Source organism: Panulirus ornatus, chromosome 66 (genome assembly GCF_036320965.1).
Source record: "Panulirus ornatus isolate Po-2019 chromosome 66, ASM3632096v1, whole genome shotgun sequence".
NCBI lineage: Eukaryota > Metazoa > Arthropoda > Malacostraca > Decapoda > Palinuridae > Panulirus > Panulirus ornatus.
In genome coordinates, this window is record NC_092289.1 from 24851796 (window position 1) to 24878012 (window position 26217).

A 26217-nucleotide genomic window follows, 5' to 3' on the forward strand; every position below is an offset into this window, starting at 1 on the left:
AGGGGAGACACAAGAGAGGAACATAAGTCAGTTGATAGACATCGAAGAGACGAAGCTAGGACGCCATTTGGTAAACATATGATTGTCCAAGACATACAACGAGCATTCATAAACTTATCATTTTACAAATTTTATCAACAATAAAGTTATCTAATTTGTATTGACTATCACTAATATTAAGATTATGATTCTTTGTGTATTTAGCGATAGAAGATTCAGTGATATTTCTTGTGGTAATAGAGTTAGAGTTAATAACTGAGATGGCATTACTCCAGTCAATACAATGATCATAGTTTTTAACGTGACTAAACAAGGCATTTGATTCTTGTCCCGTTCATATACTATATTTATGTTGTTTAAGTCTAACAGAAAGATCCTTACCAGTCTGCCCAACATTAAATTTATCACAATTTCCACATGGCACTTTATAGATACATCCAAGAGAATTTTCTGGTGAATTCCTGATTAAGATATTTTTTATAGTATTATTGTCGCTGAAGGCAACATTTATATTAAAGGATTTAAGCAACATGGGAAGTAAAGTGAAATTATTATTAAAAGGGAGAACTAAAAGATTCTTGGTATCAATGGGAGGTTTGGGCTCAACTCTGTAAAATGATTCCTTTGCTAACTTAAGCGATTTATTAATGAAAGATCTAGGGTACTTTAACTTAGATCCAATAGAATATATCATCTCAAACTCATCATCAGTAAACTCTGGACTGCAAGTTCGTAATGGCCTAAGGAACATAGATTGAAATGATGATAATTTAACTCTGTCATGTTGAGATGAGTAATAATGGATATATGAGCATACATTGGTAGGTTTTCTGTATATGCTAAACTTAAACTTGTTTCCTTGCCTATGGATCATGCAATCTAAAAATGGAAACACCATTATTTTCATTTTCTGCAGTAAATTTGATGGAAGGTACTAAATTGTTAAGTAAGGGGAGAAATATTTGTACATTTTCATTTGTTGGCTAAACACAAAGAACATCATCTACATGCCGAAACCAAATTGCATTAGAGGGTAAGATATCCTTTAGTAATTTTGTTTCAAAAATTTCCATATAACATTGTCGGAACCATTATTTCTTCAAACATACCCATTTTTGCTTTCCGATATATATATATTTGTATGGGTTTTCAGAAAAGAAAAGTGAATGTTGGGGTGAAGAGGGTGGTGAGAGTAAGTGAGCTTGGGAAGGAGACTTGTGTGAGGAAGTACCAGGAGAGACTGAGTACAGAATGGAAAAAGGTGAGAACAATGGAAGTAAGGGGAGTGGGGGAGGAATGGGATGTATTTAGGGAATCAGTGATGGATTGCGCAAAAGATGCTTGTGGCATGAGAAGAGTGGGAGGTGGGCAGATTAGAAAGGGTAGTGAGTGGTGGGATGAAGAAGTAAGATTATTAGTGAAAGAGAAGAGAGAGGCATTTGGACGATTTTTGCAGGGAAAAAATGCAATTGAGTGGGAGATGTATAAAAGAAAGAGACAGGAGGTCAAGAGAAAGGTGCAAGAGGTGAAAAAGAGGGCAAATGAGAGTTAGGGTGAGAGAGTATCATTAAATTTTAGGGAGAATAAAAAGATGTTCTGGAAGGAGGTAAATAAAGTGCGTAAGACAAGGGAGCAAATGGGAACTTCAGTGAAGGGCGCAAATGGGGAGGTGATAACAAGTAGTGGTGATGTGAGATGGAGATGGAGTGAGTATTTTGAAGGTCTGTTGAATGTGTTTGATGATAGAGTGGCAGATATAGGGTGTTTTGGTCGGGGTGGTGGGCAAAGTGAGAGGGTTAGGGAAAATGATTTGGTAAACAGAGAAGAGGTAGTAAAAGCTTTGCGGAAGATGAAAGCCGGCAAGGCAGCAGGTTTGGATGGTATTGCAGTGGAATTTATTAAAAAAGGGGGTGACTGTATTGTTGACTGGTTGGTAAGGTTATTTAATGTATGTATGACTCATGGTGAGGTGCCTGAGGATTGGTGGAATGCGTGCATAGTGCCATTGTACAAAGGCAAAGGGGATAAGAGTGAGTGCTCAAATTACAGAGGTATAAGTTTGTTGAGTATTCCTGGTAAATTATATGGGAGGGTATTGGTTGAGAGGGTGAAGGCATGTACAGAGCATCAGATTGGGGAAGAGGAGTGTAGTTTCAGAAGTGGTAGAGGATGTGTGGATCAGGTGTTTGCTTTGAAGAAAGTATGTGAGAAATACTTAGAAAAGCAAATGGATTTGTATGTAGCATTTATGGATCTGGAGAAGGCATAAGATAGAGTTGATAGAGATGCTCTGTGGAAGGTATTAAGAATATATGGTGTGGGAGGCAAGTTGTTAGAAGCAGTGAAAAGTTTTTATCGAGGATGTAAGGCATGTGTACGTGTGGGAAGAGAGGAAAGTGATTGGTTCTCAGTGAATGTAGGTTTGCAGCAGGGGTGTGTGATATCTCCATGGTTGTTTAATTTGTTTATGGATGGGGTTGTTAGGGAGGTGAATGCAAGAGTTTTGGAAAGAGGGGCAAGTATGAAGTCTGTTGTGGATGAGAGAGCTTGGGAAGTGAGTCAGTTGTTGTTCGCTGATGATACAGCGCTGGTGGCTGATTCATGTGAGAAACTGCAGAAGCTGGTGACTGAGTTTGGTAAAGTGTGTGAAAGAAGAAAGTTAAGAGTAAATGTGAATAAGAGCAAGGTTATTAGGTACAGTAGGGTTGAGGGTCAAGTCAGTTGGGAGGTAAGTTTGAATGGAGAAAAACTGGAGGAAGTAAAGTGTTTTAGATATCTGGGAGTGGATCTGGCAGTGGATGGAACCATGGAAGCGGAAGTGAATCATAGGGTGGGGGAGGGGGCGAAAATCCTGGGAGCCTTGAAGAATGTGTGGAAGTCGAGAACATTATCTCGGAAAGCAAAAATGGGTATGTTTGAAGGAATAGTGGTTCCAACAATGTTGTATGGTTGCGAGGTGTGGGCTATGGATAGAGTTGTGCGCAGGAGGATGGGTGTGCTGGAAATGAGATGTTTGAGGACAATGTGTGGTGTGAGGTGGTTTGATCGAGTAAGTAACGTAAGGGTAAGAGAGATGTGTGGAAATAAAAAGAGCGTGGTTGAGAGAGCAGAAGAGGGTGTTTTGAAATGGTTTGGGCACATGGAGAGAATGAGTGAGGAAAGATTGACCAAGAGGATATATGTGTCGGAGGTGGAGGGAACGAGGAGAAGTGGGAGACCAAATTGGAGGTGGAAAGATGGAGTGAAAAAGATTTTGAGTGATTGGGGCCTGAACATGCAGGAGGGTGAAAGGCGGGCAAGGAATAGAGTGAATTGGATCGATGTGGTATACCGGGGTTGATGTGCTGTCAGTGGATTGAATCAGGGCATGTGAAGCGTCTGGGGTAAACCATGGATGTGGAAAGGGAGCTGTGGTTTCGGGCATTATTGCATGACAGCTAGAGACTGAGTGTGAATGAATGGGGCCTTTGTTGTCTTTTCCTAGTGCTGCCTCACACACATGAGGGTGGAGGGGGATGGTATTCCATGTGTGGCGAGGTGGCGATGGGAATGAATAGGGGCAGGCAGTGTGAATTGTGTGCATGGGTATATATGTATGTGTCTGCGTGTGTATATATATGTGTACATTGAGATGTATAGGTATGTATATTTGCGTGTGTGGACGTGTATGTATATACATTGTGTATAGGGATGGGTTGGGCCATACCTTTCGTCTGTTTCCTTGCGCTACCTCGCAAACGCAGGAGACAGCGACAAAGCAAAATAAATAAATAAATAAATAAATATATATATATATGTGTGTGTGTGTGTGTATATATCATTCATACTTTATCAGCGTTTCCCACGTTAGCAAGATAGCGCCAGGAACAGACTACAGGCTACATCTGCTCACATCCATCCTCCGCATGTCATGTGTAATGCACCGAAACCACAGCTCCCTATCCACAATCAGGCACCACAGACCTTTCCTTGATTTATATATATATATATATATATATATATATATATATATATATATATATATATATATATATATTATCCCTGGGGATAGGGGAGAAAGAATACTTCCCACGTATTCCCTGCGTGTCGTAGAAGGCGACTAAAAGGGAAGGGAGCGGGGGGCTGGAAATCCTCCCCTCTCGTTTTTTTTTTTTTTTTTCCAAAAGAAGGAACAGAGAGGGGGGCCGGGTGAGGATGTTCCCTCAAAGGCCCAGTCCTCTGTTCTTGGCGCTACCTCGCTAATGCGGGAAATGGCGAATAGTATGAAAAAAAAAAATATATATATATATATATATATATATATATACTCAACAAACTTATACCTCTGTAATTCGAGCACTCACTCTTATCCCCTTTGCCTTTGTACAATGGCACTATGCACGCATTCCGCCAATCCTCAGGCACCTCACCATGAGTCATACATACATTAAATAACCTTACCAACCAGTCGACAATACAGTCACCCCCTTTTTTGATAAATTCCACTGCAATACCATCCAAACCTGCTGCCTTGCCGGCTTTCATCTTCCGCAAAGCTTTTACTACCTCTTCTCTGTTTACCAAATCATTTTCCCTAACCCTCTCACTTTGCACACCACCTCGACCAAAACACCCTATATCTGCCACTCTATCATCAAACACATTCAACAAACCTTCAAAATACTCACTCCATCTCCTTCTCACATCACCACTACTTGTTATCACCTCCCCATTTGCGCCCTTCACTGAAGTTCCCATTTGCTCCCTTGTCTTACACACTTTATTTACCTCCTTCCAGAACATCTTTTTATTCTCCCTAAAATTTAATGAGTATTCCTGGTAAATTATATGGGAGGATATTGATTGAGAGGGTGAAGGCATGTACAGAGCATCAGATTGGGGAAGAGCAGTGTGGTTTCAGAAGTGGTAGAGGATGTGTGGATCAGGTGTTTGCTTTGAAGAATGTATGTGAGAAATACTTAGAAAAGCAAATGGATTTGTATGTAGCATTTATGGATCTGGAGAAGGCATATGATAGAGTTGATAGAGATGCTCTGTGGAAGGTATTAAGAATATATGGTGTGGGAGGCAAGTTGTTAGAAGCAGTGAAAAGTTTTTATCGAGGTTGTAAGGCATGTGTACGTGTAGGAAGAGAGGAAAGTGATTGGTTCTCAGTGAATGTAGGTTTGCGGCAGGGGTGTGTGATGTCTCCATGGTTGTTTAATTTGTTTATGGATGGGGTTGTTAGGGAGGTGAATGCAAGAGTTTTGGAAAGAGGGGCAAGTATGAAGTGTGTTGGGGATGAGTGAGCTTGGGAAGTGAGTCAGTTGTTGTTCGCTGATGATACAGCGCTGGTGGCTGATTCATGTGAGAATGTATGTGAGAAATGTATGTGAGAAATACTTAGAAAAGCAAATGGATTTGTATGTAACATTTATGGATCTGGAGAAGGCATATGATAGAGTTGATAGAGATGCTCTCTGGAAGGTATTAAGAATATATGGTGTGGGAGGCAAGTTGTTAGAAGCAGTGAAAAGTTTTTATCGAGGATGTAAGGCATGTGTACGTGTAGGAAGAGAGGAAAGTGATTGGTTCTCAGTGAATGTAGGTTTGCGGCAGGGGTGTGTGATGTCTCCATGGTCGTTTAATTTGTTTATGGATGGGGTTGTTAGGGAGGTGAATGCAAGAGTTTTGGAAAGAGGGGCAAGTATGAAGTGTGTTGGGGATGAGAGAGCTTGGGAAGTGAGTCAGTTGTTGTTCGCTGATGATACAGCGCTGGTGGCTGATTCATGTGAGAAACTGCAGAAGCTGGTGACTGAGTGTGGTAAAGTGTGTGAAAGAAGAGAGTTAAGAGTAAATGTGAATAAGAGCAAGGTTATTAGGTACAGTAGGGTTGAGGGTCAAGTCAATTGGGAGGTGAGTTTGAATGGAGAAAAACTGGAGGAAGTAAAGTGTTTTAGATATCTGGGAGTGGATCTGGCAGTGGATGGAACCATGGAAGCGGAAGTGGATCATAGGGTGGGGGAGGGGGCGAAAATCCTGGGAGCCTTGAAGAATGTGTGGAAGTCGAGAACATTATCTCGGAAAGCAAAAATGGGTATGTTTGAAGGAATAGTGGTTCCAACAATGTTGTATGGTTGCGAGGCTTGGGCTATGGATAGAGTTGTGCGCAGGAGGATGGATGTGCTGGAAATGAGATGTTTGAGGACAATGTGTGGTGTGAGGTGGTTTGATCGAGTAAGTAACGTAAGGGTAAGAGAGATGTGTGGGAATAAAACGAGCGTGGTTGAGAGAGCAGAAGAGGGTGTTTTGAAATGGTTTGGTCACATGGAGAGAATGAGTGAGGAAAGATTGACCATGGAAAGCTGTGTAGGTATGTATATTTGCGTGTGTGGACGTGTATGTATATACATGTGTATGGGGTGGGTTGGGCCGTTTCTTTCGTCTGTTTCCTTGCGCTACCTCGCAAACGCGGGAGACAGCAAAAAAAAAAATATATATATATATATATATATATATAGGGGAGAAAGAATACTTCCCACGTATTCCCTGCGTGTCGTAGAAGGCGACTAAAAGGGGAGGGAGCGGGGGGCTGGAAATCCTCCCCTCTCATTTTTTTTTTTAATTTTCCAAAAGAGGGAACAGAGAATTGCGCCAGGTGAGGGTATTCCCTCAAAGGCCCAGTCCTCTGTTCTTAACGCTACCTCGCTAATGCGGGAAATGGCGAATAGTTTGAAAGAAAGAAAATATATATATATATATATATATATATATATATATATATGCGTCGGAGGTGGAGGGAACGAGGAGAAGTTGGAGACCAAATTGGAGGTGGAAAGATGGAGTGAAAAAGATTTTGAGTGATCGGGGCCTGAACATGCAGGAGGGTGAAAGGCGGGCAAGGAATAGAGTGAATTGGATCGATGTGGTATACCGGGGTCGACGTGCTGTCAGTGGATTGAACCAGGGCATGTGAAGCGTCTGGGGTAAACCATGGAAAGCTGTGTGGGGCCTGGATGTGGAAAGGGAGCTGTGGTTTCGGTGCATTATTACATGACAGCTAGAGACTGAGGGTGAACGAATGGGGCCTTTGGTGTCATTTCTTAAGCGCTACCTCGCACACATGAGGGGGGAGGGGGTTGTTATTCCATGTGTGGCAGGTGGCGTTATGAACAAATAAAGGCAGACGGTATGAATTATGTACATGTGTATATATGTATATGTCTATGTGTGTATATATATGTGTACATTGAGATGTATAGGTATGTATATTTGCGTGTGTGGACGTGTATGTATATACATGTGTATGTGGGAGGGTTGGGCCATTCTTTCGTCTGTTTCCTTGCGCTACCTCGCTAACGCGGGAGACAGCGACAAAGGAAAATAAATAAAATAGATAAATAGTAAAACTGAAAAAGCATGCTATACAGTGAATTCTGGTGTATTACAAAGGTGAATGAGGAAAGGAACTTGGATGTAACAATCTCTGATGACCTAAAATCAAATAAACAGTGCACAGGACCAATCAAAAGGGCCAACAAATTTTTTTGGATTCATAGGTAGAGCTTCTGAATTTCAGACTCCAGAGATTATCACTCTGGCGCGTCACTGTCTAGAATGGTGTCCAGTTTTGGTTATCCTACTTGAGGAAAGACATTCACAGAATGGAGAGAGTGCAGAGCGAAGCTACTAGTATGATACTTGGCCTGAGAAACAAATCCTATGAGAGCCGAATAAATGAACTGAATTTATTCAGCCTAGAAAAGAGAATATTATGGGGTAATCTAACACAAGTATTCAGAATCATTGAAAGTTTCAATAATCTCGATCTCTATACTTGGGGATAGATTTGTCTGATATCATTCCCAGTTTATGGATATATGAATTCATGGGCAAACGTTTTACCTCAAATGAGGTGAAGTAAATTTTCTTCAAAACTGCAAACACGTGGAATAAGTTAACAGTTAGAACAGTTGAAAACAATACCATGAATATGTTAGCGTAGACTTAATATTTTAATTCAAACCCACGACTGACATTACTTCCATCTCCTAAGCTCTACAGTAAGTTCATAGGTCTTCCTCTTTGAAAAATCTAAAGGCTGTCTACTTCTGTCACATTAAACAATGATGTTTTATCTATTCCACTATCACAAACAGTCTCGTTAGTACCTAACTGTCTTTTGCCATTTGAATTCTGTTGTATTCAGACCTTTGTTCCCCAGGTAATGAATCATTATACCTAATCTCTCTTCCTCACTTGAATCATTAAGCCTGATCTCTCCTTCCAAGACGATGAGTCATTAAACCTGATTTCTTCTCACCAGGAGATGAATTAATAAGCTTGCTCTCTCCAGCCCAGGTGATCACTTAAGTAAGCCTAATCTTTCCTCCCGAGGTGATGAGTCATTAAGTCTGATTTTTTCTTCCAAGGTGATGATTCATTGAGCATGATTTCTCTTTCCCAGGTGATGAGTCATTAAATCTGCTTGTCCTAAGAAAATGAGTCTCTAAGTCTGAGCTCTCCTCCTCACAGGTGGCAAATCTCGGGAGGGATGCCCCATCCTCACCTTCCCTGATAGAGGCAACTTCGCCCAACTGGGAGATGAGGAATATCGGAAACTCATCATCTACCTCACTTCTGTGCCCTCGTGAGTATCCTCCTTTATTTGTGTGTCCTGGTGATTATCTTCCTCTGCAGTGTTTCTAAACTTAGGTTCGATTCCTGGCTGTGGCAGTTGGTGTATAGTCCTCCCAGGTGTTCATGCATCCAGAGGTTGGTTCTTAAAATGATTACCTGGCTCAGGCTTGGTTATATATATGTATATAGCGTTAATGAAGTGGCCATGCTATCTCAGCTGACATTAAAAAAAAAGGAAGCCACCCTCAATAAGGATATACCATTATTGGCATTTAAAAACGAATACAGCATCATCGAGGACACCCCCTTCCCCCAAGAGAAGCCAGTTTATTTTCTTCCTGTTTGGAATGAAGTCTTTCATGTGTAACTACCCCATAAAAAGGATGTTGGGGTCGCAAATAATCATAATGATAATAACTGATGATAATGATGATTATATTCTTGGGATACCTTGTGGAGTCTTCACCACAGCTGGCCTGGGTGCAGGCTGCTGGTTTAGGTCGCTGGTTAACAAAGCTGTTGAAAGTTGCAGCCCTAAGGCCCACATATCCATCACCGCCTGGCTGGTCTGGTAAACATTGTAGGTACTCGCTCAATGCACTCGTGAACTTCTCCACTAAGCACCTCATGCTGTATCTGATGGTATATGGCAAGGTGTTGAAAAGTTGTGGGCCCTGGATGTTTAAGGGTTTCTCTCTTTTTGTGAATATGGCATCATTGGATTTCAGGGGTTGTATTTTGCAAATTCCTTGCCTGTCGTGCCAGTAGGATGTTATTTCCGAGTATAAGTTGGGAATCGTACCATCTAGGATTTTCCAGGTATGGATGATGAGATACCTCTCCCTTCTGTGCTCCTGGGAATATAGCTTCAGTGATTTCAGTCGTTCCCACTAATTTAGTTCCTGTACCACATTAATATGGGCTGCGAAAGATCTCTGGACAATTTCTAAATCTGCAATTTCTCCCGCCTTGTAGGGTGATGTTAGAACACAACAGTGCTTAGTTCGTGGAAGAATTAGTGCCTGAATAATATCATATTTGTTATTTCTTCCTTTGTCTTGAAGGTCTGCAGGATCCAACCCGCAATCCTTTTGTATGAGGCAACACTTGTTTTGTTGTGTTCGCTCAGGGTTAGGTCGTTAGACATGATTACTCTAAGATCTTTCACATTATTCATATGGTTTATGATAGCATTTGTGTCTGTCCGCTTTTCTTTGTTGTTTTGATTTATTCATTTTTCTCATAGCAGAGCAGTTGAAATTTATCTCCATTGAAAAATATGTTCTTGGTTGCCCAATTAAAGACTATGTTTATGTTACTTTGCAGCCATTCGGCATCATCTGTTGATATAATTTTCATACTCATTATTGTATTCTCTGCAAAGGCTATGGAACTGTGCCTTGTATTTGCATTGATATCAGATATAAGAATGAGGAACAGGAGTGCAAGTACAGTTCCTTGGGGGACTGAGCTTTTTACTACGGAGACACTGGAGATGGCATGGTTTGTTAAAAGGTTTTATACCAATCTAGTTATTCTAGGTATTCCGATCTTCGGCATTTTATGTGCTATGACACTATGGTCACATTGTCAGAGAGCTAGAGATTGAGTATGAATGAATGTGGCCTTTGCTGTCTTTTCCTAGCGCTACCTCGCGCACATGTGGGGGAGGGGGTTGTTATTTCATGTGTGGTGGGGTGGCAATGGGAATGAATAAAGGCAGACAGTATGAATTATATACATGTGTATATATGTATATGTCTGTGTGTGTATATATATGTATATGTTGAAATGTATAGGTATGTATATTTGCGTGTGTGGACATGTATGTATATACATGTGTATGTGGGTGGGTTGGGCCATTCTTTCATCTGTTTCCCTGCACTACCTCGCTAACGCAGGAGAGAGCGACAAAGTAAAATAAATAAAAAATATAATAAGTTTGAATGGAGAAAAATTGGAGGAAGTGAATTGTTTTAGGTATCTGGGATAGTGCCATGGAAGTGGGAGTGAGTCACAGGATGGGGGAGGGTGTGAAGGTTCTGGGAGCGATGAAGAATGTGTATAAGGAGAGAACGTTATATCAGAGAGTAAAAATGGGTATGTTTGAAGGAATAGTAGTTCCAGCAATGTTATATGGTTGCGAGGCATGGGCTATAGATGGGGTTGTATGGAGGGGGTGGATATGTTGGAAACGAAATGTTTGAGGTCAGTATGTGGTGTAAGGTAGTTTGATCAAGTAAGTAATGTGAGAGTGAGAGATGTGTGGTAATAAAAGAGTGTGGTTGAGAGAGCAGAAGAGGATGTGTTGAAATGGTTTGGGCGTATGGAGAGAATGAGTGAGGAAAGATTGATGAAGAGGATATATGTGTCAGAAGTGGAGGGAAGAAGGAGAAGTGGGAGACCAAATTGGAGGTAGAAGGATGGAGTAAAAAAGATTTTGAGCAATCGGGGCCTGAACATCCAGGAAATTGAGAGGCATGCAAGGAATAGAGTCAATTGGAATGATGTGGTATACCGGGGTGGACGTGCTGTCATTGGACTGAACCAGGGCATGTGAAGCGTTTGAGGTAAACCATAGAAAGGCCTGTGGGGCCTGGACGTGGAAAGGGAGCTGTGGTTTCGGTGCATTACACATGACAGCTAGAGACTGAGTGTGAATGAATGTGGGCTTTTTGTCTGTATTCCTGGCGCTACCTTGCTGAAGCAGTGAGCAGCAATGCTGTTTGCTGTGGGGCATGGTGGTGCTGGGAATGGATTGAAGGTAAGGAAGTATGAATATGTACATGGGTATATATATATATGTCTGTGTATATGTTTGTATATGTTGATAGGTATGTGTGTGTATTCATACATGTATGGGCGTTTATGTATATATGTGTATATGAGTGAATTGGTCGTCCTTCTTATTTCCTGGCGCCACCTCACTGAAGTGGTAAACTGCGATCAAGTATATTTTATTCATTATATTATACCTAGTTGCTGTTTCCCACATCAGCAAGGTAGTGCCAGGAAGCAGACGAAGAGTGGCCCATCCACTTATATATGTATATATTTTTATTATTCTTTTTTATTATACTTTGTCGCTGTCTCCCGTGTTAGCGAGGTAGCACAAGGAAACAGACAAAAAAATGGCCCAACCCACCCACATACACATGTATATACATACACATCCACACACGCACATATGAATATCTATACATTTCAACATATACATATATATACATACACAGACATATACATATATATACATGTACATAATTCATACTTGCTGCCTTTGCTGCCTCTTTTCATTCCCATTGCCACCCTGCCACACATGATATATCACCCCCCTTCCTGGGCACCTGCGAGGTAGCGCTAGGAAAAGACAACAAAGGCCACATTTGTTCACACTCAGTCTTCAGCTGTCATGTGTAATGCACTGAAATCACAACTCCCTATCCACATCCAGGTCCCGCAGACCTTTCCATGGTTTACCTCAGATGTTTCACATGCCATGGTCAGTCCATTGACAGCACGTCGATCAAGTAGAAGGCAACTAAAAGAGGAGGGAGCGGGGGCTAGAAATCCTCCCCTCCTGTTTTTTAGTTTTCCAGAAGAAGGAACAGAGAAGGGGGCCAAGAGAGGATATTCCCTGTAAGGCTCAGTCCTCTGTTCATAACGCCTCCTCACAAATGCGGGAAATGGCGAATATGTATGAAAAAATATATATATATTGCTCTCTGTATATCTCCTGAAGTCCTAGGCCTTGTTGTGAACCATTATCAGTCAGTTCTCTCCATTTATGATCACTTCACACTTCTTCCCAATGGGTATTTTAAACAACAGTTAATTCATCATACCTATTTCCTGATGGCATCAAGTTTATGATTACTGAAAATTACCAGTAGAGTGTTGCCAACTGCTTTAGTGTACTAAGTTTTTTCATTGTTTCTCTAAAAACAACTTTATCTTAAAAGATACAATATCACTTCACACTTTTCCCAGTTCTTTTCCTGCACTTTACTTTGAAGACCCAGTAGATTTTTTCTTCCTGTGGCAACACTTCGAGATGTTTGAAAATTTTTCTACAGCTAACTGGCCCTGGCACTCAAGTGAATAGAAAACTTTGTTTTTCTTCATTTCTTAACCATCACTTGATTTTTCAGAGATTCAGTATGATATGTCTTAGTGTAGATGTTCCAGAGATTCAGGATGATATGTTTTAGGCAAGTGTTTTGGGAGCAGCTGAATGAGTGTGTTAGGGGTTTTGATGCACAAGACCGGGTTATAGTGATGGGTGATTTGAATGCAAAGGTGAGTAATGTGGCAGTTGAGGGAATAATTGGTATACATGGGGTGTTCAGTGTTGTAAATGGAAATGGTGAAGAGCTTGTAGATTTATACGCTGAAAAAGGACTGGTGATTGGGAATACCTGTTTAAAAAGCGAGATATACATAAGTATACGTATGTAAGTAAGAGAGATGGCCAGAGAGCGTTATTGGATTACGTGTTAATTGACAGGTGCACGAAAGAGAGACTTTTGGATGTTAATGCGCTGAGAGGTGCAACTGGAGGGATGTCTGATCATTATCTTGTGGAGGCGAAGGTGAAGATTTGTAGGGGTTTTCAGAAAAGAAGAGAGAATGTTGGGGTGAAGAGGGTGGTGAGAGTAAGTGAGCTTGGGAAGGAGACTTGTGTGAGGAAGTACCAGGAGAGACTGAGTACAGAATGGAAAAAGGTGAGAACAAAGGAGGTAAGGGGAGTGGGGGAGGAATGGGATGTATTTAGGGAAGCAGTGATGGCTTGTGCAAAAGATGCTTGTGGCATGAGAAGCGTGGGAGGTGGGCAGATTAGAAAGGGTAGTGAGTGGTGGGGTGAAGAAGTAAGATTATTAGTGAAAGAGAAGAGAGAGGCATTTGGACGATTTATGCAGGGAAAAAATGCAAGTGAGTGGGAGATGTATAAAAGAAAGAGACAGGAGGTCAAGAGAAAGGTGCAAGAGGTGAAAAAGAGGGCAAATGAGAGTTAGGGTGAGAGAGTATCATTAAATTTTAGGGAAAATAAAAAGATGTTCTGGAAGGAGGTAAATAAAGTGCGTAAGACAAGGGAGCAAATGGGAACTTCTGTGAAGGGGGCTAATGGGGAGGTGATAACAAGTAGTGGTGGTGTGAGAAGGAGATGGAGTATTTTGAAGGTTTGTTGAATGTGTTTGATGATAGAGTGGCAGATATAGGGTGTTTTGGTCAAGGTGGTGTGCAAAGTGAGAGGGTTAGGGAGGATGATTTGGTAAACAGAGAAGAGGTAGTAAAAGCTTTGCGGAAGATGAAAGCTGGCAAGGCAGCAGGTTTGGATGGAATTGCAGTGGAATTTATTAAAAAAGGGGGTGACTGTATTGTTGACTGGTTGGTAAGGTTATTTAATGTATGTATGATTCATGGTGAGGTGCCTGAGGATTGGTGGAATGCTTGCATAGTGCCATTGTACAAAGGCAAAGGGGATAAGAGTGAGTGCTCAAATTACAGAGGTATAAGTTTGTTGAGTATTCCTGGTAAATTATATGGGAGGGTATTGATTGAGAGGGTGAAGGCATGTACAGAGCATCAGACTGGGGAAGAGCAGTGTTGTTTCAGAAGTGGTAGAGGATGTGTGGATCAGGTGTTTGCTTTGAAGAATGCATGTGAGAAATACTTAGAAAAACAAATGGATTTGTATGTAGCATATATGGATCTGGAGAAGGCATATGATAGAGTTGATAGAGATGCTCTGTGGAAGGTTTTAAGAATATATGGGGTGGGAGGCAAGTTGTTAGAAGCAGTGAAAAGATTTTATCGAGGATGTAAGGCATGTGTACGTGTAGGAAGAGAGGAAAGTGATTGGTTCTCATTGAATGTAGGTTTGCAGCAGGGGTGTGTGATGTCTCCATGGTTGTTTAATTTGTTTATGGATGGGGTTGTTAGGGAGGTGAATGCAAGAGTTTTGGAAAGAGGGGCAAGTATGCAGTCTGTTGTGGATGAGAGAGCTTGGTAAGTGAGTCAGTTGTTGTTCGCTGATGATACAGCGCTGGTGGCTGATTCATGTGAGAAACTGCAGAAGCTGGTGGCTGAGTTTGGTAAAGTGTGTGAAAGAAGAAAGTTAAGAGTAAATGTGAATAAGAGCAAGGTTATTAGGTACAGTAGGGTTGAGGGTCAAGTCAATTGGGAGGTAAGTTTGAATGGAGAAAAACTGGAGAAAGTAAAGTGTTATAGATATCTGGGAGTGGATCTGGCAGCGGATGGAACCATGGAAGCGGAAGTGAATCATAAGGTGGGGGAGGGGGTGAAATTGCTGGGAGCCTTGAAGAATGTGTGGAAGTCGAGAACATTATCTCGGAAAGCAAAAATAGGTATGTTTGAAGGAATAGTGGTTCCAACAATGTTGTATGGTTGTGAGGCGTGGGCTATGGATAGAGTTGTGCACAGGAAGGTGGATGTGCTGGAAATGAGATGTTTAAGGACAATATGTGGTGTGAGGTGGTTTGATCGAGTAAGTAATGTAAGGGTAAGAGAGATGTGTGGAAATAAAAAGAGCGTGGTTGAGAGAGCAGAAGAGGGTGTTTTGAAATGGTTTGGTCTCATTGAGAGAATGAGTGAGGAAAGATTGACCAAGAGGATATATGTGTCGGAGGTGGAGGGAATGAGGAGAAGAGGGAGACCAAATTGGAGGTGGAAAGATGGAGTGAAAAAGATTTTGAGTGATCGGGGCCTGAACATGCAGGAGGGTGAAAGGCGGGCTAGGAATAGAGTGAATTGGAACGATGTGATATACCGGGGTCGACGTGATATCATTGGATTGAATCAGGGCATGTGAAGCGTCTGGGGTAAACCATGGAAAGTTGTGTGGGGCCTGGATATGGAAAGGGAGCTGTGGTTTTGGTGCATTATTACATGACAGCTAGAGACTGAGTGTGAATGAATGGGGCCTTGGTTGTCTTTTCCTAGCGCTACCTCGCACACATGAGGGGGGGTGGGATGTTATTCCATGGGTGGCGATGGGAATAAATAAAGGCGGACAGTATGAATTATGTACGTGTGTATATATGTATATGTCTATGTGTGTATATATATGTGTACATTGAGATGAATAGGTATGTATATTTGCGTGTGTGGACGTGTATGTATATAGATGAGTATGGGGGTGGGTTGGGCCATTTCTTTTGTCTGTTTCCTTGCGCTACCTCGCAAACGCGGGAGACAGCGACAAAGAAAAAAAAAAGAAAAATGTTTTAGTGTAACTGGACTAACTCAGCCACTGCAGCAAACTATACGTAGAGTTGTAGACTTCGAATGTCGCGAGTATTTCTCTGCCCAGCACCCTTCGATGTGTCTCAGTTGTGGATACCTTCAGTGATTTTCTAGTTAGGAAAAAAATAATCCCCATGTTGTACCCTTCATTTTGTAGAGGATGACAAAGATGGGTGGTAATGGGGACGGTGAGGGGTGTGCAAGCCCACTCCTTTAACAATTTCTAAAAGTTGGAACAGAAGCCTGGAGGTCACATCCTTCTTGAAGGCTCAGGCAGGGGGTGCCAAAATGTGTGTAGATACAACCAAAAGGAGAAAAGAGAATTGGGTAAAGTGTTTTAGGAAAGGAACCCTGATATTCTGGCTCTGAGTGAAACAAAGCTCAAGGGTAAGGGGGAAGAATGGTTTAGGAATGTCATGGAGTAAAGTTGGTGAATTGAAGGTGAGAGCTAATGAAGGGTTAGTACTTCTGCTGAAGGAGGACTTGTAGGAGTAAGTGAAAGCATGTAAGGAAGTGAGCTTCAGACTGACATGGATAAAAATGAAAGTGGAGTATGAGAGAGGGGTGATTATTAGTGCTTATGCACCTGGCCACAAGATGAAAAATGAAGATAGGCAAGTATTTCAAGAGCAGCTGAGTGAGTGTGTCAGCAGGTTTGATGTGAGAGATCAGGTATCAGTGATGGGCAATTTATATGTGAAAGCAAGTAATGTGGCAGTTGAGGGTATAACTCAGGGACATACGGCATTCAGTAAGGTAAGCAGAAATGGTGAACGGATAATAAAACTGTGTGCTGAAAAAAGGAACTGATTGGGAATACCTGGTTTGAAAAGAGTGACATACATAAGAACGGATGGATGAGTAGAGGAGATGGTCAGCTGACATTTCGTTGATAAAAAGTCAGAATGCTTGTTAGTAATGGTAACTATTTCTCTGTCGTCTCCTGTTGATATGCCACTGTCATTTAATGTTGAGCCAGTAGTATCCTTTTTTTTTTCTAACATACCCAGTATTCAAAGAATTCCTTAGGTTTACTTTTCACAGTGAGAAATTCTTTTCTCATAGTTTTGTATTGATGCTGATTATCTTTATATGCTCTCCTTGTAATCTTATGTAAATTTTGTGGTCCTGATATGTGCCACTTGACCTGATATATGTAACAACTTAAATTAGTAGTGAAATGTACATATCATGGTCCTGGTATATGCCACTTGATGTAGATACCTAGTTAGCCCTTCTTTTATGTTTGAATTATTTATTTCTTTATTTGTCACCCTTGCTCCTCCCATTCACAGCTCTTTTTCATCATTCTCAGGATAATTTCTTCAAGGGGAGGTAACATATTCTTGAAGTCATTCCACATCTTTTCAACTTTGGAGATCGCATAAGTGAGACTGGTAGGGCAATATTTGGAGTGGCTTGAGTGGTCTATTTTCTTAAAAATGATTTGCACCAGGACAAGCTTTCAAGCAGGATTTTTTTTTTTGACAAAGGCCTGCAGGGAGTTGAGCCAACTCAGAGGTACACTGCCTTAGAACTTTAGTAGGTATGCTATCTGGACCATATACCTTTGTCCACCTGGGGCTGGGAGAATACTTGTAAAACTTTGTGTGAGGAGAATATAGAAGAGAGTCTTGGTTGAGTGAGAGGAGATAGCAGCTCAGGTTAAGAAACAGAGTTCTTCAAAGTTGAGTCACAGGAAAATGAGTTTATAAAAAGAGTGGCTTTATCAGCTGGGCAGTTAGCTATATTGATCAGGTTGGAAGAGAATTGGAAAGTTTGAATTACATGATTTGTTTGAAATGTTTTTGATTAAGGACTAAAAATATTTGTTAGTTGAAAAATAAATCAAATCAACACACTTTTTATGAAGGTGTGAATGATTTTGCAAAGAATGATATGAAGTGATTATGAACAGGAATAAAAGTGTATTTGATTACAGGGGAAGGGATGAGGTGTACATGGCCCAGTGTGCACCATCCCTTATGTGACAAGCTTCAGAACAGGAACAATCAAACCATGATTGCAGGGAAAGCATCTGATAGATGATAGGTTATAGGACCTCAGCCTATCTATTTATCTACATCTGTGGTATCCATTCCCTTCAGGAACTTTCTCAAAGGTGTGGCCACAACAAAAGAGCCTCCATAACTGGTGAACATTGTCCTAACTAAGATGATAATTGTTGTGCATTCAGTGCAGCACAGGGCATTCTGGCCAGAGAAGCCATACCCATCCCAGTGAAAGGCATTATAGAAACTGCTGAGATGACTGCTAAACTTTTCCAAAGTGCTAAGTTGGCATTTTAAGGGAAAACATTTGATAGATGATAGGTTGTAGGACCTCAACCTATCTGTTTATCTACATTTGTGGTACCCATTCCCTTCAGGAACTCCCTCAAAGGGGTGGCCACAGCAAAAGAGCCTCCATAACTGGTGAACTTTGTCCTAAGATGATGATTGCTGTGCATTCAGTGCAGCACAAGGCATTCTGGCCAGAGAAGCCATACCCATCCCAGGGAAAGGCAGTATAGAAACTGCTGAGATGACTGCTGAACTCTTCCAAAGTGCTAAGTTGGCATTGTAAGGGAGACATGGAGTGTGGGTATGCCAAATTAGAAGTAACAGAGATGAGTTCGTGGTCAGAAGACCCTATGGGAGCAGAAATGTTTAATTATTCATTGATGGGAGGATTCAGAGGTGAAAAATTAGATAGTGTGTTAGAAGAGTGATTATGATTATTGGAAACTTGTGGATGATGTATAATTATTTGTTCCAGATTGTTAACGATAGAAAAAGGAAAGGTTTCACCTCCACCATGATTATCTAGGTTAGAGTGGGTAGAGCCTAATCAATCCTTGTGGTGTACATTGAATTCCCCTTCTTAGAGGATCTCATTGTTTGGATGTGAGGAGAGCAGACCTTTGTGGCAAGGAATAAAGTAATTGAAGAGCTGTACATAGTTGGGAATTGAGTGGAGGGGTTGGAGGAGAGAGAGAGAGAGAGAAGAAGAAATGAATTACAAAAGCAGGTTTATAGATGGTACCTACTTACTATGAGATTTAGCCACAATGGCAGGGCTAGCATGAAGCACTCATTGCAAATCTTGCTTGATAAATAAGACTTATCTAGATGAGAGAGATTTTGAGGTAGATGGCACTGATGTTAGAAGACAAGATCCACTAGGCAAAAATATGTGTTTTTGTACTACAGTAGGCACAGACTCCCTCCTTATAATGGAAAGGATGTTAGAGATAGTTGGAGATCTGATAGCACAAAGGAGAAGTAGCTTCACTGAGTCCATATCAAATTAGCTGCATGATGTTGCCTAAAATGCTTGTAACATGAAACAGTTTCAACATGTATCATGTCAAAGATTCATCTTTAATGTGACCTCACTTAATTTTGCAGACTCCAGGATGCGGACTTGGGCTTTGTCTTGGTTATTGACAGACGGAATGATAAGTGGAACTCTGTCAAGACTGTCCTGCTCAAGATCTCGGTAAGAGAGTGAAAAAGAAAAGTTAGTGTGTTGTTTGTGTGTATGTTTGTATGCCAATGTGTAAATATGTATTTACATTCCTGTTCTGCTTAATTTGTATGACCTATTTGTACAACATGTATACTTTATACCACCAAGTAGCCTCTTGATAAACTGTTGACATTTTAGATTTTTTTGTTTGATTTATTTCAGCCATTCAGAACCCATACACAAAAGCAAAGCATCTTGTGGCCTCTGGTTACCCATATACTGCAATTCATGAAAAACTTTTTATGTTAACATCATCCAAACAGTTTAGAAACTTTGAGTCTGTAATCGGGTCCCCTCTGTCCTCTCTTCTCTTCTTTCTTTAATTGTTGACAGAGTTGTAACCCTTAGCCTTTTCATTGAAGTTCTGTTTATTAATCCAGGTCCCATCCAAGTTGCCCGTCTGTGGACCCTCTCACTCAGATCGTGGTGTTTTTGATGTGGTGGCCACATCAAAGAGCCATAATCCAGCTTTGGTTTTAATATGTCTTGTGATTAGCATGCCAAACATTTCATCTATATACATGAATAAGATTCTCATACATGCCAGCAAGAAGTTTGTCTCTTTGTAAATTTTCCTGATTTGCAGCTTTGGCATAAGATTATACACAGTGTCAACTCCTACCACATTCTCATAGATCCCCATTTCTTATTTTCAGTTAGGTGTTTATATTCATGTATGTATGTATTTATGTGTACATGCATGTATATGTAAGTGCATGTACATATATGTGCTGTGAGCACTTCATGCTTTGCCCTGCCATTCTGGTTAAATCTCATTGTAGTTACTATAAGTTGGTGGGTACACACACACACACACACACACACACACACACACACACACACACACACACACACGCACGCACGCATGCACACACACACACACACACACACACACACACACACACACACACACACACACACACTCTCTCTCTCTCTCTCTCTCTCTCTCTCTCTCTCTCTCTCTCTCTCTCTCTCTCTCTCTCTCTCTCTCTCTCTCCAGCATATATATATTGAAAATGAATGAATGTAACCATGATATCAAACAAAGGGTGAATCCTATTAATTTTCAATATAACAAATTATATTGGAAAAAGATAGAGAGAATTTTGAACAAAAATTGGAGTGAGATTTAGAGACAGTAATCTCTAAAGACATTGGAATGAGATCTTCACAGACAGTAACCTAGTTACAAACAACAAAAATATATTAAAGAGAGTTGGCAATATAATCATTGAGTAGTTACCAAAGAAAACGAAACCCAGTACAGAATGGAAAATGCTAGGGTCAGAAACCTGTGAATGAATAGAAGAACGGCATGGAAAAACAAGAAAGGGATAACAAATAAAGGAATGGGATGAGAAAATGAAGAATGTAGATGTAGAAATAACTTAATGTCATTCAAGGGAACAAAAGATGAATGAAGAGAAAGTTATACAGAACATGGAAAGAAATCCAAAGTTACTATTCACATTCATAACACTGTCAATAAAATAAACTTTTTCTGTCCCCTGAACTGAAATAGGTGGACTTTATAGTACTTTTTGAATTGAATTCAAATCTTTTTTTTTTTTTTTTATACTTTGTCGCTGTCTCCCGCGTTTGCGAGGTAGCGCAAGGAAACACACGAAAGAAATGGCCCAACCCCCCCCATACACATGTATAAACATACATCCACACACGCAAATATACATACCTACACAGCTTTCCATGGTTTACCCCAGACGCTTCACATGCCTTGATTCAATCCACTGACAGCACGTCAACCCCGGTATACCACATCGCTCCAATTCACTCTATTCCTTGCCCTCCTTTCACCCTCCTGCATGTTCAGGCCCCGATCACACAAAATCTTTTTCACTCCATCTTTCCACCTCCAATTTGGTCTCCCTCTTCTCCTTGCTCCCTCCACCTCCGACACATATATCCTCTTGGTCAATCTTTCCTCACTCATCCTCTCCATGTGCCCAAACCACTTCAAAACACCCTCTTCTGCTCTCTCAACCACGCTCTTTTTATTTCCACACATCTCTCTTACCCTTACGTTACTCACTCGATCAAACCACCTCACACCACACATTGTCCTCAAACATCTCATTTCCAGCACATCCATCCTCCTGCGCACAACTCTATCCATAGCCCACGCCTCGCAACCATACAACATTGTTGGAACCACTATTCCTTCAAACATACCCATTTTTGCTTTCCGAGATAACGTTCTCGACTTCCACACATTCTTCAAGGCTCCCAGGATTTTCGCCCCCCCCCCACTGTATGATTCACTTCCGCTTCCATGGTTCCATCCGCTGCCAGATCCACTCCTAGATATCTAAAACACTTTACTTCCTCCAGTTTTTCTCCACTCAAACTTACCCCCCAATTGACTTGACCCTCAACCCTACTGTACCTAATAACCTTGCTCTTGTTTACCTTTACTCTTAACTTTCTTCTTTCACACACTTTACCAAACTCAGTCACCAGCTTCTGCAGTTTCTCACATGAATCAGCCACCAGTGCTGTATCATCAGCGAACAACAACTGACTTCTTTCCCAAGCTCTCTCATCCACAACAGACTGCAAACTTGCCCCTCTTTCCAAAACTCTTGCATTCACCTCCCTAACAACCCCATCCATAAACAAATTAAACAACCATGGAGACATTACACACTCCTGCCGCAACCCTACATTCACTGAGAACCAATCACTTTCCTCTCTTCCTACACATACACATGCCTTACATCCTCGATAAAAACTTTTCACTGCTTCTAACAACTTGCTTCCCACACCATGTATTCTTAATACCTTCCACAGAGCATATCTATCAACTCTATCATATGCCTTCTCCAGATCCATAAATGCTACATACAAATCCATTTGCTTTTCTGAGTATTTCTCACACATTCTTCAAAGCAAACACCTGATCCACTCATCCTCTACCACTTCTGAAACCACACTGCTCTTCCCCAGTCTGATGCTCTGTACATGCCTGCACCCTCTCAATCAATACCCTCCCATATAATTTCCCAGGAATACTCAGCAAACATATACCTCTGTAATTTGAGCACTCACTCTTATCCCCTTTGCCTTTGTACAATGGCACTATGCAAGCATTCCGCCAATCCTCAGGCACCTCACCATGAATCATACATACATTAAATAACCTTACCAACCAGTCAACAATACAGTCACCCCCTTTTTTAATGAATTCCACTGCAATACCATCCAAACCTACTGCCTTGCCAGCTTTCATCTTCCGCAAAGCTTTTAGTACCTCTTCTCTGTTTACCAAATCATTTTCCCTAACCCTCTCACTTTGCACACCACCTTGACCAAAACACCCTATATCTGCCACTCTACCATCAAACACATTCAACAAACCTTCAAAATATTCACTCCATCTCCTTCTCACATCACCACTACTTGTTATCACCTCCCCATTAGCTCCCTTCACTGAAGTTCCCATTTGCTCCCTTGTCTTACGCACTTTATTTACGTCCTTCCAAAACATCTTTTTTTTTTCTCCCTAAAATTTAATGATATTCTCTCACCCCAACTCTCATTTGCCCTCTTTTTCACCTCTTGCACCTTTCTCTTGACCTCCTGCCTCTTTCTTTTATACATCTCCCACTCATTTGCATTTTTTCCCTGCAAAAATCGTCCAAATGTCTCTCTCTTCTCTTTCACTAATAATCTTACTTCTTCATCCCACCACTCGCTACCCTCTCTAATCAACCCACCTTCCACGCTTCTCATGCCACAAGCATCTTTTGCGCAAGCCATCACTGCTTCCCTAAATACATCCCATTCCTCCCCCAGTCCCCTTACCTCCTTTGTTCTCACCTTTTTCCATTCTGTACTCAGTCTCTCCTGGTACTTCCTCACACAAGTCTCCTTCCCAAGCTCACTTACTCTCACCACCCTCTTCACCCCAACATTCTCTCTTCTTCTCTGAAAACCCCTACAAATCTTCACCTTCGCCTCCACAAGATAATGATCAGACATCCCTCCAGTTGCACCTCTCAGCACATTAACATCCAAAAGTCTCTGTTTCGCGCGCCTATCAATTAACGCATAATCCAGTAGCGCTCTCTGGCCATCTCTCCTACTTACATACGTATACTTATGTATATCTCGCTTTTTAAACCAGGTATTCCCAATCACCAGTCCTTTCTCAGCACACAAATCTACAAGCTCTTCACCATTTCCATTTACAACACTGAACACCCCATGTATACCAATTATTCCCTCAACTGCCACATTACTCACCTTTGCATTCAAATCACCCATCACTATAACCCGGTCTTGTGCATCAAAACCACTAACACTCTCTTTCAGCTGCTCCCAAAACACTTGCCTCTCATGAACTTTCTTCTCATGCCCAGGTGCATATGCACCAATAATCACCCATCTCTCTCCATCAACTTTCAGTTTTACCCATATCAATCTAGAATTTACTCTCTTACACTCGGTCACATACTCCCACAACTCCTGTTTCAGGAGTAGTGCTACTCCTTCCCTTGCTCTTGTCCTGTCACTAAACCCTGACTTTACTCCCAAGACATTCCCAAACCACTCTTCTCCTTTACCCTTGAGCTTCGTTTCACTCAGAGCCAAAACATCCAGGTTCCTTTCCTCAAACATACTACCTATCTCTCCTTTTTTCTCATCTTGGTTACATCCACACACATTTAGACACCCCAATCTGAGCCTTCGAGGAGGATGAGCACTCCTCGCGTGACTCCTTCAGTTTCCCCTTTTAGAAAGTTAAAATACAAGGAGGGGAGGGTTTCTGGCACCCGCTCCCATCTCCTTTAGCCGCCTTCTATGACACGTGAGGAATGCATGGGAAGTATTCTTTCTCCCCTATATATATATATATATATATATATATATATATATATATATATTTTTTTTTTGCTTTGTTGCTGTCTCCCGCGTTTGCGAGGTAGCGCAAGGAAACAGACGAAAGAAATGGCCCAACCCACCCCCATACACATGTATATACATACACGTCCACACACGCAAATATACATACCTACACAGCTTTCCATGGTTTACCCCAGACGCTTCACATGCCTTGATTCAATCCACTGACAGCACGTCAACCCCGGTATACCACATCGCTCCAATTCACTCTATTCCTTGCCCTCCTTTCACCCTCCTGCATGTTCAGGCCCCGATCACACAAAATCTTTTTCACTCCATCTTTCCACCTCCAATTTGGTCTCCCTCTTCTCCTTGCTCCCTCCACCTCCGACACATATATCCTCTTGGTCAATCTTTCCTCACTCATCCTCTCCATGTGCCCAAACCACTTCAAAACACCCTCTTCTGCTCTCTCAACCACGCTCTTTTTATTTCCACACATCTCTCTTACCCTTACGTTACTCACTCGATCAAACCACCTCACACCACACATTGTCCTCAAACATCTCATTTCCAGCACATCCATCCTCCTGCGCACAACTCTATCCATAGCCCACGCCTCGCAACCATACAACATTGTTGGAACCACTATTCCTTCAAACATACCCATTTTTGCTTTCCGAGATAACGTTCTCGACTTCCACACATTCTTCAAGGCTCCCAGGATTTTCGCCCCCCCCCCCACTGTATGATTCACTTCCGCTTCCATGGTTCCATCCGCTGCCAGATCCACTCCTAGATATCTAAAACACTTTACTTCCTCCAGTTTTTCTCCACTCAAACTTACCCCCCAATTGACTTGACCCTCAACCCTACTGTACCTAATAACCTTGCTCTTGTTTACGTTTACTCTTAACTTTCTTCTTTCACACACTTTACCAAACTCAGTCACCAGCTTCTGCAGTTTCTCACATGAATCAGCCACCAGTGCTGTATCATCAGCGAACAACAACTGACTTCTTTCCCAAGCTCTCTCATCCACAACAGACTGCAAACTTGCCCCTCTTTCCAAAACTCTTGCATTCACCTCCCTAACAACCCCATCCATAAACAAATTAAACAACCATGGAGACATTACACACTCCTGCCGCAACCCTACATTCACTGAGAACCAATCACTTTCCTCTCTTCCTACACATACACATGCCTTACATCCTCGATAAAAACTTTTCACTGCTTCTAACAACTTGCTTCCCACACCATGTATTCTTAATACCTTCCACAGAGCATATCTATCAACTCTATCATATGCCTTCTCCAGATCCATAAATGCTACATACAAATCCATTTGCTTTTCTGAGTATTTCTCACACATTCTTCAAAGCAAACACCTGATCCACTCATCCTCTACCACTTCTGAAACCACACTGCTCTTCCCCAGTCTGATGCTCTGTACATGCCTGCACCCTCTCAATCAATACCCTCCCATATAATTTCCCAGGAATACTCAGCAAACATATACCTCTGTAATTTGAGCACTCACTCTTATCCCCTTTGCCTTTGTACAATGGCACTATGCAAGCATTCCGCCAATCCTCAGGCACCTCACCATGAATCATACATACATTAAATAACCTTACCAACCAGTCAACAATACAGTCACCCCCTTTTTTAATGAATTCCACTGCAATACCATCCAAACCTACTGCCTTGCCAGCTTTCATCTTCCGCAAAGCTTTTAGTACCTCTTCTCTGTTTACCAAATCATTTTCCCTAACCCTCTCACTTTGCACACCACCTTGACCAAAACACCCTATATCTGCCACTCTACCATCAAACACATTCAACAAACCTTCAAAATATTCACTCCATCTCCTTCTCACATCACCACTACTTGTTATCACCTCCCCATTAGCTCCCTTCACTGAAGTTCCCATTTGC

At 41.5% G+C, this 26217-nt stretch overlaps 1 protein-coding gene across 6 annotated transcripts in view; it reads left to right on the forward strand.

Annotated features, from left to right (window-relative positions):
• LOC139746697 (guanine nucleotide exchange factor DBS-like) overlaps window positions 1-26217 on the forward strand; it is a 542611-nt gene that overhangs the window by 371891 nt on the left and 144503 nt on the right. For all 6 annotated transcript variants that reach the window (XM_071658145.1, XM_071658146.1, XM_071658147.1 and 3 more), the window contains exons 4-5: window positions 8515-8629; window positions 19293-19383. In XM_071658145.1, coding sequence (XP_071514246.1) covers window positions 8515-8629; window positions 19293-19383 — 206 coding nt within the window. The remainder of the gene's footprint in view (window positions 1-8514; window positions 8630-19292; window positions 19384-26217) is intronic.